This window comes from Brachyistius frenatus, unplaced genomic scaffold (assembly GCF_029030835.1).
Source record: "Brachyistius frenatus isolate BFR_SWC_R1_liver_20210118 unplaced genomic scaffold, ASM2903083v1 Contig_266, whole genome shotgun sequence".
Taxonomy (NCBI): domain Eukaryota; kingdom Metazoa; phylum Chordata; class Actinopteri; family Embiotocidae; genus Brachyistius; species Brachyistius frenatus.
In genome coordinates this window covers 182,271-196,969 of record NW_027210865.1, presented here as the reverse complement: position 1 = coordinate 196,969, position 14,699 = coordinate 182,271, and the positions used below count along the sequence as shown (strand labels likewise).

The 14,699-nt window shown below is 42.7% G+C and overlaps 1 protein-coding gene across 1 annotated transcript; it reads right to left on the bottom strand.

Annotated features, from left to right (window-relative positions):
* Positions 1 to 6: 6 nt before the first annotated feature.
* LOC138634531 (solute carrier family 22 member 13) lies at positions 7 to 9,510 on the bottom strand. Its single transcript, XM_069721517.1, has 10 exons — positions 8,508 to 9,510; positions 6,535 to 6,638; positions 4,707 to 4,861; positions 3,810 to 3,978; positions 3,525 to 3,639; positions 2,599 to 2,705; positions 2,278 to 2,489; positions 2,056 to 2,164; positions 1,761 to 1,973; positions 7 to 1,481 (listed from the first exon to the last, which is right to left on the bottom strand). The coding sequence occupies exons 1-10, from the start codon at positions 8,844 to 8,846 to the stop codon at positions 1,379 to 1,381; spliced, it is 1,626 nt and encodes a 541-aa protein (XP_069577618.1). The 5' UTR covers positions 8,847 to 9,510; the 3' UTR covers positions 7 to 1,378.
* Between the last annotated feature and the right edge of the window lie 5,189 nt (positions 9,511 to 14,699).

The window sequence follows — 14,699 nt, the reverse complement described above, 5'->3', positions numbered from 1 at the left end:
TTTTTTTTAAACAACTTTATTGCTGGATGTACATATGCACAATCCCTTCCTTTCATTCAGACATTCTGTGACACATTTCCACTTGTTTCTTCAGAAAATTGTTGCATTCAAATGCACTGGACAAGGATTCATTGCAATAACAAAATGGAAAAGTTTTCCATTTGCAGTGACATTTCTGGTATAATGACATGCTGCGGCCAGCAGTAAGGTATGCTCTCTCAAATTCATGCAGTGAAATAACAAGTTACACTTTCACATTCATATTTTCAGCATTCAAATCACACTGGCCTTAGACTTCTTTGCTATAGCAATAACAGACTTTGAAAAATCAATATCTTTTGGCCTGAGTAACATCACAACCCTAAAGTAACTTAGGATACAGTACATGACTTGTGCCTCTGACATATACCTGGAATTTCTTCAATGTACCATGAATTCATACAAACAATAACAACCCTTAAACACTTGTATTTCTTAATCCAAGTCAGCATCACAGCCACAGTCGACTTACATTTGAGTATAATTCGGTGTAAGAAAATGAGAACAAACCTCTACAAACAATGATAAAATCAGGTATCTCGTCACATGCTGATCCCAATAACATCCCATATTTTTCCATACAAAATGATAAGTTAACTACAGTCGTCCAACAAAAGGCGACATTAGGCATAACAAAGGTAAATAGTGCATGCAATCTCACTGGTCTAGATTCATTTATCTTGGCTGGAGACCATAAAAGAGAAGATGAGGCAGTTGCTTGCAATACAGCATTAAGATCCGACAAACATATTTCAGAAAGATGTGATCCACTTTTATACAAAAATATGATATAAGTGTTTTTATGAAATTCACAAAGTCGAATAAACCCTCCAGTCCTGAAAAGTAAGATATTCCAAAAATAGCTGCTCGACAGGACTGTGAGTACTGCATTAGAGAGGACGTAGCAATCTGCTAAATCCTCTTGTGGAATCTTCAAATCAGTTTTAGAAAGTTGTGGCCTCCAGATTTACTGTATTAATGTATAGAAATATAAGAGCTGTGCGTCTGGAAAGTCCTAAGGGAAACTATTTATCCTGTTTCCCAACATTTCTAAAATACATGAAACCACCTCTCAAACTTGGAGTAGAGGTGTAAACGTCTATTTCTGACTGCCGGTTTTTACCTGCAAACAGTAGGCCGCTTATTGGCCTTTGCAGGAGAACTGAATGCCTGCTTTGTGCGTGTCTGCACCTGCGTGCTAATGTCGAACATGTTTGGCTTTCATGCGTAGAGCTCAAAATCACATGCTGACATGGAATTGCATAGAGGGTCTTATGGTAAGTAATGAGTCTGGTATCAAACCTGTGCCTGTAAAACGTGTGAACGATGGAACACAATGTTAGGTCAGGCTTGCTAGATGTCGCAGCTCCTGCTTGTCTATGCTGCCAACTGATTGGCTAACATCCTCACACATGTCAGGGTGGTCCTTGGTGGGAGGCGTCCTGCAGGAGACCAAACACAAAAAAGAAATCTATTTAGACGTCATAATATGCAGTAACTGTGATAACAGCTGGTGCACAGCGAGCCAAAGTGTGAAAAAAATTCAAGAAAATTATTCCTTTCCAACTGTATGTCTTTTATTTTGCACACAAGCAGGCACTTTTCTGCTTTCTAGGACGAAGAACATATATTTGAATTCGTCTCAAATTGTACTTTCCTCACCAATCTGACCGAACATCTATAAAATTAAAGTCCCATCCTGCTATGTTACATCTTGGTACCTGATGTCCCAGTTCTCCACTTCCTCCACTGTGTCGGGAAGAGGTCTGTCGGCAGTCTCGGGCAGCGCCAGGGCTAAGATGGCACCCAGTAACGGTGTGATGCCGAAGATAACGAGGGGTGTAGTAGGGCTGTGGTTATCCAGCATGTTGATGATGGGTGCTAACACACCGCCCATCCTCGCAAACATGCTGGATACTCCTATTCCTGTTTGCCTGTAGGTACACCAGGGGGAATAAACAACTTCAGGTATTTGAGAAGATTTGAAAATAATATAGTAAAACTCACAAGTCTTACCTTAACACAGTGGGGAATATCTCAGCCGTGTATACATAGATCACAGCAAAGGAAGCGGTTATACCAAACTTCCCGACCATGGCGAGACCAGTGAGGACGTTGGGATGATCTGAAGAAAGAAGGAAGAGAATTATCTGAGTGATCAAATACATTACTATACGTCTTAAGTTTTGCAGAAAGTTCAACTTCCTGTCAGAACAGACACACAGAGTCACATCCTACCAGCAGGGACAGCGACCATTAGAAGGCAGGCGAGCCCACCGACAGCCAGGAAGCCACTCTGGGAGAATCTGCGGCTGCAGGGCAGGACGACGAGCACCAGGGAACGAGCCGGGATCTCAACCAACCCGAACACAAACTGGGTCAGGTAGAGGTCTGACCCCAGCCTGGATACGCCCAGTGAGAAGCCATAATATACCAGCACATTCACAAACCTGGGAGTGCAAACAGAATTTAAAGAGAGAGACAGAGGATGAGGAAAGGAGGAGAGAATTTGATTTGTCGCTTCTGTTAAAATGACACCGAAATGATTAAAAGACTCACCAGATGTAGAACAAGATGATCGCTCTCTTTCTCATCTGAGGTGTCCGCACAAGATCCACTGCCGTGTGCCTTCGCTTCCCTCCACCAAAAATGTCACACTTCTCTACCTGATGTGCAGGATACAGAGCAGATCTTATTAAAGACCAAAACCAACAAGCCGGAGTCTGTTTAATCCTCATTGTCATAGATCAACATTGTTGTTTAAAAGCTGTTTAGAAAAAAAATCCACATCATTGCACTGGATGACATTACTTCATAATTGAACATAGTATGTGGTCGACTCAGTCCCACTAATTAAAAATAGTCCCTTACAAATATACTAGTTACACCTGTTGAGTACCATTTACAAAAAAATACAGCAACCCACTGTTCTAGTGATCTCTAAACTACATGTGTGTCCGGGATAGTTGGGAAGGACATTTATTTGGAGCTGAGCTAACTGTCTTCTGGTGTAATCGTCATATCAACTATACAGATGTGAGAGTGGTATCAATCCTCTCAGCTCACTTTTTATCGAGAGAGATTCCAGTTAGAGACAGAATTGTCGAGTTATGGATAAAGTTATGTATACAGTGACCTTTGACAGCCAAAATCTAATCAGTTCATCCAACATTGGTGCCAAAGTTGAACCATATCCCTGAAAGCATTCTGGAGATATTGCAATGAGGAGAACAGGACGGTCGGGCGGACGGACGGAGGATGGACAGACCCCCTAGAAACATTATGTCTCCGGCTGTGGCTGCCGCTGGCGGGCTTGGAGAAGAGTACCACAGACTCGCAAGTTGTTGGAAAGTGAGAGTCCGACTCACCTATTTGGTTTGCTTCTTATTATGGGATTTTTTTTGACATTCACAAAAAAATACTTTTCAAGGCAGCATGCTGCAGACAAAAACTATCATGACAGTGTAAGATGCAGAGAGACACACCTGTACGGCGGGAGGTAAGACCCGGCCGTTGATGAGCGCTGCTTTGCGGAGGAGTGTGATGGCCTCCTCTCTCCTGTCGTTGGCCAACAACCACCTGGCAGACTGGGGGAGCACCCTGGCAGGAGATAGAGAGAGAACAGGGGAGCAAGAGTGGACAGAGGCAAGGGAGAGTGACAGAGAGAAATAAGGCCAGAGGGGGAAATGAGCATCACAAAGAAGGCATTCATGTACTCATGTATGAATGCACAGTGGATCTAATGTTCAGATGCCAGTTGAATTTCTCACCATATATAGAAGATGAGCAGGAATCCCGGGGCTGATATCGCCAGTTGCAATTTTCTCCAGTCGCGGATCAGATATGCGACCCCTGCTAGCAGCATGTAACCCAGGCCAAAGGCATAGTCTGTGATGATACCGGCCAGCATGCGTCTCTTGGTGCACGTCCACTCAGTGCCTTTTAGAGGGAAAACAGAGGAGAGGAGAGGAGAGGAGAGGAGAGGAGAGGAGAGGAGAGGAGAGGAGAGGAGAGGAGAGGAGAGGAGAGGAGAGGAGAGGAGAGGAGGATCATGGGTATTTGGTTCAACTGAGGTGGTGGTTTGGAGCTTTCAGGAAGGGGAAAATGTGGCAGGGGTTTTGCAGAGACAAGAAACTATATAAAAATGTAGTATCTGACTAATAAGTGAAAATGAGATGACTGACGCTACATCTGCTGCTAACATCTGTTCCTTCTCTCTGCATTCAATCTTCCTATAATATATAGCCCGCCTATTACGTTTTCATTGACACCCACATGTCCTTGCGATCCAGTACAAAATACGTGTCTCCAAATTGTCAATTGTTTGTCATTTCAGTTATTCACTTTTTTGCTGAGAGTCCGATTGGCTACAGCCAACAACCAGTTAGCTTAGTTTAGCAGTAAAGCTCTAAAAGACTGGCAGACCTAGCTCTTGTGAAAAAAGAAGTGTAAAAATGACTGTATGAGGTTGTGCAGGTTTAGGTATGTGTGGAATTGTTCATTGGCCAGATGTAGTGACTTTCTGGAAACCAGGCAATAACACATAACTTAAAAATCTGTGACTTTAGAGGTGCTGGTAGGCAGATATCAAACATCGATATCATTCCTGCAATGATCTCAAATCATCATTATGTTTGTGTTTGAGTGCGTGTGTGTTTGGGTAATACCAAGTACAAAAGCATTGATGATGACTCCAGATATTGTGGTGCCAACTACGAAGCGAAGAATCACGTAGACTGGAAAGTTGGGTGCAAAAGCTACAGCGACTCCGAACACAGTCTGGAGAGCGATGGACAGCAGCAGGACGAAACGCCGGCCGTACCTTGAACAGAGAGAGGAGATGAACACGAGTTTTCCCTCAACGTGAAAACAGGTTTGAACCATGAATAAATCTCAGTTAGACAGATGTGCAGATGACTTCTGATAAGTTTGGTAATGAAAGTGTCATGAAAAGTGCCAGCTGACAGAAAAAGGCAGAAAATTCTCATGTGAAAACAAAGGGGAATAAATCTCATGATTTATTACCTGGTTGTAGGAGGTGCGACTTTCAGAAACCAGATGTTTACAGGTGTGCTGCTGCCAGGAGGCAACAGAACAACCAGCTGAGCAGCGATGCGGCTCTGCCAACTACACTGATAAGCTAAGTCTGTTCTGGGGGCACAATGTAGCCTATTAATGGAGCCAAATATACATTGTGAATAGATCGGGTCTGATCACGCTCCATTGGTGATTGTTTCCAGTCATTGCAACCTACCGGGTCTAGACCTCGGGTTAATTTGGAAAGTATTGGAGCAGCCTTTAATCAATCGGCATTGGTTAAACCATCTGACATATTTTAGGTGCTGTAATTAAACAAGCTGTAAACATCATTAACCCTCCATCAATGGGAGAACAGTGCAACACCATGTCACTAAATGACCATTGAAGACTTTTAAAAATTAATTTTAGGCATTTGTTTTGCTCCTTCTTTTCCTCAATATTTGCTAGTGTTGGTGCAACTGTTTGTATCGCTTCATCCAGCTCTAAAACTGCTGCCATTGTTAGATTGACTTCAACGTCACTGCACTTAGCTACCCCTGCTGGTCGCTGAACATTCATGTGAACAGAGTTTCTGCCACAACCATCTTTTCAGGGCAGACCTGGAGGTAAAGTATTGTTGAACCATTTCCGGTTCCCTCTTTGATGCCCATTAGACCCAAGACGATACATCCTGACACAGCAGCCTCTGCACCAGAAAGACAAACCGTCATAGCCAAAATGTCAACATGCTGACAACCAGCTCATGGACCTTCCTCAACAAAGGAGAAGTGCAGGTTTCCCAATTCTACTTCCTCCAATATTCCTCTTCTTTCACTATGGTGACTGGACCTACTGCGTCTGGTGACTGACGTTGCTATCTTATTAAATGATATATTCAGGCTGTCTCATCTACACTTGCCCGCAACTGTGTCTTAATCAATAATCTTGTAGACAATTTCAGCTCTAAAATTACAAATGTTTTGGTCCCACGAAAGTAAATCTAGTCTCTGGTAAGAAAAACAGAACGGTGGCTTGAGAAATGCTGCGCTAGAATAAAAAAAGTAAAGAACTTGCCACTCCTGCCAACAGCTCTTGAGAAATTTCAGAAGGGAAAGTTGTAGTATCACATGAACATTTAACTGCTATTTCAAAGATGTCGCCATCACCTCCAGTGGGAAACACTGAATTTGTTAATGACCCAATTTCTCAAAAGATATTTAAGGTCTAAACATGAGGAAAGGTCATTCCAATTAAGAGGGAAGAGTTTCAGTCAAACCACAGCGTGTATCTTTAGCCCTTGAACGAAACCAGCATGATGTGTAAACTGCCCTACTTACAGACAACTACCACACACCAAGGACTCCAGCTGTGTCTGCTCTGCAGCCATGCTTTGATGCTGAGGATCTGGTTTTGTGTTGTATCTGTACAGAATCAGAGGTTCAGGGCTGCAGGCTGAATAAGAGCTGCAAAGCCTACCTGTCAGCCATGGCTCCAAACAGCACAGACCCCACCAACAGGCCGGACATGTAGATGGACGATCCAATGCTGTTCAGTCTGGCTTCGTTACACACCAGGTCCCACTGGTACATGTACAAAAAAAGACTCTATTGTACATACATATATTTCTTATTTATAGATGGCTGCTTGTGCAGTTGACAGATGTTTTCAAACAGGCTTTACTTGTGCGGTTTTACGGAGCCTTTAAAGTGTTGTAAGGTGATATTTTATGGTAAGAAGTTATTATTTTCTGAATGCAAAATAATAACTTGTTCCCACAACATAGTCAACTTGTGCTTCAGGATAATTATAAGATTACGACTTTAATTACAAGATCCTTATCATGTGCGCACAAGACCAAAAACCAAGATAATCATTTGTGATTAAAAAAAATATCACGTTACTGGAATATAGTGACTGTATTTTTGTGCCACTCCTGGGATATTGATGCTGTAGAGCAGGGGTCTTCAATGTTTTTCAGACCAAGGACCCCCAAACTGATAGAGAGATGGAGCAGGGACCCCCTACTATATATATTGTATAAAATTGTGTTTTATATTAAACTGGGCCTAGTGCCATGTATAAACACACCTTGTTATTGTGCATTCAATACTAAGCTATTCAAATAATACACAGGTTAACCTATAGCGATAGGGGTGGGTCCTCCTCTTTGTGTGCAGGAGGCTTGGAGGGACGGGTCCAGGCTAGTCTGGCACTGTGAGTGAACCTTAGTCCAGCTTGAGAGAGCTCCTGTGTGTCGCTGAATGTGTGCATTTCTGGCTGAAAGATAACATCTTCTGCCTCCATTTATCCATTCGCTACAATATGTTGGATTCATGTTAATGTGTATCTAAAGACATTTAAATTTGTGGAAAAAAAATTGGGGGAAAGAGATATGAAAAATTGTCTAATCAACCAAAAATTTCACGAGCCCCTGCAGTACCTCCGCGGACACCCTAGGGGTTGCGGACCCCCTGTTGAAGACCTCTGCTGTAGAGTATTGCAGGATTATCAGCTGGACAAAACAGGCCAATGATGGAAAAATTCAAAACCCTAAAGGACCCTAATTAGATTAAGGCCCACTGTGTGCTAATTGGTCTAGAGCAGAGGTGCATGAATTCTTTCCTATGAAGGGCTAAAGATGAATCTGTATGGAGGGCTGCAGGTCAAAAATAAATGTTTACATAATGTAAAATTATATTTCATTAAAGTGTGATATATTTTACCCCAAATTTACTTAAATCTAAAATAAAATATCACAATAATTAAAATGTTACTCATTAATCGGCTTACTAGTAATTTGAATATTTTGCAGAAATCATTGTCAAAAACGTAAAGCATTAATAAGCTTCAATTTGAACAAGAATTCAGACTGAAAAAAACCTTGTCAAATGCCGTGGTGGGCCAAAACAAAGAATCTGGGGGCCAAATTGGCCCTTAAATTGAGCGGCTCTGCTCTATAGTAACATGATAACCTGTAACCTTGTTTGGGAATAGGAGAATATGCAATATGGCATATATAAGACGTATTTTGGGTTATATTGCTCTTATTTGTAATGGCTATTCCCAAATTAATTTGTGTTTGATTAGATTGCTCACACAATAAACTGCCAAAGAGGAGCAGGGAGTTAATGAGGGCCGGCAGGTTGTTTTGCCCCACGGCCCTCTAGCAGGTTAGTGTGGCCATGTGTGATACAATGTTTATCTGCAAACATATTGCCATTGTTATTTCATTTTTTTGGTGCAGTTAGATTCCTTAATTTATGAATCAGATTAAGTAAATACTCTCAGGGTTGAATGCATCCTAGTCTCATATTGAACAGGTTATATATCCCTTATTTCTAATGTGGAAAAGATCCACCTGTTTGCATGCAGCAAGGTGAGTTCATGCATAATCAAAGTAGTATTTCAACCCAGATTGAACATCTTTCTTGTCCACATTATCATTGTACCTCGGTGACCGTGGTGCTCTGAAAAGTCTCCTGGCTGTAGACCCATCCACGGCCACACGGGACACGCTCAGTCCGGTTGCCCAGCAGCAGCACATCGGAGGAGAAGCAGGGGGAGTCCGAGAGGCTGAAGTTGAGAGCGACTGCACCGGGGATGAAGGACTGATTCCCGACTTCTGAGCTCGAGCTCTCCTGGCACTGATGGGGTGGCGTGGCCCCGGTGAAGATGCTCACCATCATGTGGAAGGCGAGGAGGATCTGAGGTAAACAAATCCAAATGTATAAAATTTTCTGGTATCTGCCAAAGCCTCCGATGGCAGAGAGGATCTGGTCGAACTTCATGTTTTAAAAGCGGAAAGATAGGCCAAATTGGAGACTGGTTCTTTTCAAGTGGATCGGCCAGGGGAAAGGAGGCGGAAGGCTGACTGCAACCCCCCCCCCCCCCCCCTCCCCAGACAATAAGTCAGTGAGGCGGTGGGGAGCTCAGGAGGTAAACTTGTCAATTCCAATGTGCTGCTGTGGTCAGTCTAGGTGCAGTCTCTCCACATAAGCAGCAGCAGTCCTGAAATGACCAGAAGAAACTAAACTGATAACATCTTCCCGTCGACACACTCCCCCTTTATGCAAGCAGCACCGACTGTGTCTCCAAATGAAGGTTCACAGAAGTCGATATAATTATCCACACTCAAACGTGCGACCAAAAGGTAAATTAAAGGTTTCCTGTCCAAATATTCCAGAAATAATGAGAAACAAGACAAATAAATGCATCAGCTTGCTGCACGGAAAACTGACTGTAAAAGTGTCCACGTTCAAGCCACAATTCAAGAAATTAAAAAGTGAGGAAAAGACGCGCATCCAAGAAATCGCCGGTGTTGTTGTTGTCACCTCTGTTGTTGTTGTTTTCCACACGGTGCAAGATGTAGAGATAGGCGCACACATTAATGGCAGCAGGGAGCGCGTACGGTGTGATGTATCCGTTACTTATGGGGCAGGGCCATAGCATCATTACAAAATCCCACAGAACGCGCTCCAGTGTGAGACGCACAGCACAACACTGACGCGCAGGGATACACTGGATTTAATCATGTTCATGATGGAAATCATTTAAACATCTGCTGAACATGTTTCCAGTCACCATGTTGATGCAGGTACAATATCTAAATGTTAGAAAACCTGCAACATGATCACCTCTGCTTTATATTGACTTTATATGCTGTCCACAGAGGCCCTCTGCTGCCATCTACTGTTTCAATAGGAGCTCCTCAAAAAGCTTCATCTCATCTCTAGAAAAGACTCCCTATTGGAGTATGTATTCAAGAAATAACCAATGGACTTTGCTTAAAATGACAGGATTACTTCCGGATATGTCTTCTCCTCTGATTTCACCACGAGTATCTCAGTAGCTATATGAAAAAGAATCCTTTCAGGCTCACAGAAAGCTGCTTGCCAAAACAAATAGATTTTTCTTTTAAATGGTTCTGCCCTGAGGTGATTAAATGGTTTATACCACAGTTGTTTTGACTCTTTTTGAGCTTTCACTGACATAATTTACAGGTCAAGGACAGAAGATGTCATGTATTGCACTGATATATTCCTCTGTGATAGTTACATACATGATTACAAATCAAATGTAACACACACAGTTCTGGTCAGCCAACAAAATAAAAGAGTTCTGCTATATTTACATTATCCCAAGTTATAAGTTTAAGATATTACAACTGGTTTGAAGTCTGTGGCAGGTGATGCCTGGCTGCATACAGGCCCTACATGCCAGTGTATGTCCTGTTAAGATTGATTAATCGGCTACATGATTTAAACACTGATTGCATTGTGTTACTAAAAGGTCTGTCTTCTGCAAGTGATCTAATGCTTGTGAGCTGATGTCATAATGTAGACAGTAATGTACTGTAACAGATTTTGAATCCTGACTCCTCCCTGTTACCAAAAACAGAAATCTCTAATTTAACAACACTAAAGAACAAACAAGAATCAGCCGAGAGTAGCAGAAGATGACTGTGAACTCACTACTGACAACTGTGAGAAAATAAATAAAATAATGTTTTGTTTTGATAGTTTTTTCTCATTTTGCATTCATTCAGTCGGTTTATGAAGACGAGGATAAAAATACATTTAGAAAAGCATTTTCAGGTGGGGGAGAGAAGTGGCTGTTTGGGTTGAGTTATTTTGTTATTTGCTGGAGAACAACAGATCCTTTCTCTTCAGTCCAGCTTGTAAAGTGGGAGGGAAGCAGTGCAGATTGATGGTAATCTCTGTATTATTAGTATTAAACGATAAAAGATGATTTCATGTGTGGGAGCAATTGTGTTGTATGAAGAAGAAAGCAATTTCTTAGTTAGAAAATAAATAAATCATGCGTTTCCTATATTGGAGTAAATCAAAATTTAAACATTGAATAAAAGAAATCACTAAAAGCTCATAGATTTAAATATAATACACAGTTATTTGTTATGGAGTTACCCGGAACCAGTTTTTCTACTTTTTTTTTTTTTTTTATCTCCGCTAAACGGCAAATGATCCATCCATGTTCGTAACCTGTCCCCTTCCTGTTATGGGTGCATGTGACGTCACTGATGTCTGGTCCAGAACGGGTTGGGTCCTGGTGTGGGTGTCTGAAAGGCAGCAGGGAGAAAAACCGTCAAGTCCATTGAAATGATCCAGGATGCAGCTAGAAATAAAGCGCTGCCCTAAAATTAAAAGCACAAAAAGCTTACTCTACCTTTTCGCAATTAAATGAATACAAAATAATAACTAGTGATGGAAGTTTGTGGTTTGCATAAAAAATAACTATATCTATACATACACAACATAATTGGCAACACCTTTAAATCTTCAAGTTTAAATATGATTGATCTGAGACATGTTTGTCCATTATACTCTGTAATTTTGGTAATATGATGTATCCTTTGATAACCCTCTACATACATTCAGGCATGTACGACAATAATGCTTGCTATGAAAATATGCTCTAAAAAAATATTTGATCCTTTTTTAATAATAAAATGAGGAAACAGATAAAGTCCCACGGTGGTTCTTTTGTTAAAATCCAGCCTAAACATGATCTCGCAAAAAAAAAGGATTTTATTTTGAAGGTCTGGGCCAGAAGTCCCGTTGTCCCGCTCCTGCCTGCTTTGACGCTGATGAGGGAGGCTCCGTTCAGGGAGCGAGTGAAAGAGCACGGAGAAACAGAGGGAGATGGCTGAAGGGAAGGAGAAGTGGACCGGGTCAGGAGCGAGTTTGGAAACCAGCCTTAGGTGACCTTGATCATCTAGAGCTGTCGGCGCGGCGAAGACAATCCAGAGCGCACAGACACCACTGCGCTCCGCCCGGCCTCCGCGCGCACGCGCGCGCGCGCACACACACACACACACACACACACACACACACACACACACACACACACACACACACACACACACACACACACACACACTGTCTGACTGACACTGATCATCCAAGGAGCATTTTGCAGCATCCGCCGATTCCCTCCCTGCAGAGTCAGTCGACTGCACCGAAGTCCCTCTCGGATTGTTTTTTTGACAACACACGTGGATCAGTCTACTTTGAGCGTGAGTATAAGCCTCATAAACGATTTTAACAGCGATGTCATGCATCATAAGGTCCGATGATCAGCCTCTTTCTGTGTCGCTAAGAGGACACGATGTATGAAAAACCCAGATTCGCATCCGTGACGCGACCCGACCCGCTGATGGAGATGAAGCCACACCCTCAGACAGCATTCAAATAACATCGTTTATGCCACATGCATGAATGACCCATGGCCTATTTACCACCTGCACTAGCAGCTCCCAGCATTTACTGCAGGACAGTTGTAATATTTCAGACTACAGGTCATGTTTATATGCTTTGTAAGACATGTTACTGTTACTGCACCCTTGTTTTACTTCAGGTTTCTCTCTCCTCAGTGTTTGATTACAACAATATGGAAATATTAAACATAAAGACATTGCTTTTAATAACTATCTTACTCATTCTTTTGTTCCTAACCTGAGGAGGAAGAGTTTTCACAAGTTGACATACAGTAAATGGTTCAGTTGGTTGGGGCCAGTGATCTGTATGTGTGTGATGTGTCAGACTGCACGACTTTTAATCCCAAATCCGCTTGTGCACAATAACAGTTTGAAATCATATTTCACCCTCAGATTATGTAATTTGAAAAGTGTTTTTGAAGCCAATTTTTCTCCGAAACGTTGGTCCAACAGCCAGTGTGAGTTCAGCAATCAGACCGCTGCAACAGGAAAGACGTCCCAAGGTTGTAGTGTCGGCCACACAGAGGACAGAGGTTGTGCCAAAGATGCACTCATCTATCACCAGATGTCGGTTTTCTTACGCAACTACGGAGGCGAACCACCTCTTCATGCAACTGGCTCACACGAACACTCGAGCATGGAGACCTTTTTTTCTGTTTCTATTTTTATTCTGCTCCCCAAACGACAGCGCTCGCTGTCTGATCTGACACTCAGGTGGATTTCATGAGCTCAATCTGTGCCGTGTTTACTGACAGCAACCTGCTGTTCCTCTGCAGCGACACACTGATTCCCGCAGTGAGACCAAGAGGTCACTGTGCATGAGCAGTGGTGTATTTACTTCAGAAAAAGAAGTTGAGATCACAGTACTGTCTGCGACTGTGAGGAAGGTCCTTCTTAAGTGACAGGGAGTTCAGGAGAAGTGGGATACAGAGTAGGCTAGCGGTTAAAAGATTTCTCCCTGCGATTTCCCGTAGCTGGATCAGTTAAGTAGAACACTCTCTCTATATAATGTTATCATTAAGAAGTACTCGTAGACCCCATCTGCCTTCATATTGGTTTCCCGACAGATGAGAAGTGGTGTTTGCAGTGGATAGGCTGTGATGTATGCAGCTAGCTGGCAGGCAGCACACTGCAGAGTCAGCGTTTGAAGTTAAAGACTCTGTAGGGAAGGAGAGAAACGCATTGATTAGTGTGGACTTTGGATTACAGCCGTATGTACGACTCCTTAAAGGTGTCTGCTTCCCTCCATCCTGTCCTCTGACCCCTCCAGGTGTCTGTCACCGCTGTCTCTCGTCTGTCCGGTGGCCCTGCTAACTCAGTGGAGCTCCAGCTCCAGCGGCCCATGGCCTCCGTCTCTCTCCACCAGTGAGAGGTGAGCCAAGCTGGCCTCCCCAGGCCCCTCCCTGCCCCTGGACCCAGACCTGGATCCGGACCCGGACCCGGACCCGGACCCCAATCAGCGGCACACAGACGAGGAGCAGTATGTAGCGGAGGGCGAGTACAGCCAGCCGGAGACACACCTGGCGGCCCCCGACTGCAGGGACGCTGAGACCATCACAGGTGCGTGTGTGTTTTTAGGAATTAAGATAAGAGGCTTTGATTCTGTTTATTATGGGTTTTTAAATGTTTGTTTTTTTTCACACTATAAAAGAAATTTAGTATAGTTTGCAAGATGTAACTTCTTTTTTTTTAATAGTGTTATCCATAAAATAGTGCTGCCTCAAAAAATGGTGTCATTTTACAAGCACAGGTACTCCCAATCCAAGTAGCCTTACATTCACAGATACAAGAAGCATTCAAATCCTTTACCTGCTGTAAGTTAAAGTAGTGAAACCAGTGTGTGAAGATACCCTGTTGGGAGTCCTGATTTCAAAATCGTACTTAAACCTGCAGTGAAGAACTTTTGTCTCCTACTTTTGCCAGTGAGAGTAATTAAAGAAACCCAGTTAACATGTACTTTTGTAATAGGCTCCATCTACTCTGTCGTTACTGTTGCGGCTGTGAAATGTTGCATTAATTGTGGGTAAATGGCGGATGAATTAAAGTGAAAAGGCGTCACAACCCTGCGACAAGTTTCACTATCAGAATTTGATCCGTTCGGTCAGATAACATTTGTTAAACTGTAAGTTAGCTGCCTTTGGAGCATGCCCAGTATGCATTCATCCACCAGTGCGGGAATGTCTCACCAGACACCAGATTTAACAAGTCTGTTTTTAGTGAAATACAGAGATTCACCCTGCAGTGATTGGATTCATCTGCATTCTTTGAAGTTGTTTGGCTTCACTGTAACAAACTATCACTTATAAGTAAAAGTCCTGCACTATGGGTTAAAGTAAAAATACATAAAAGCTACAAATTGTATTCGTATTAAAAGTAAAAGTACTTGTTTTTCAGAGAAATACCGCCT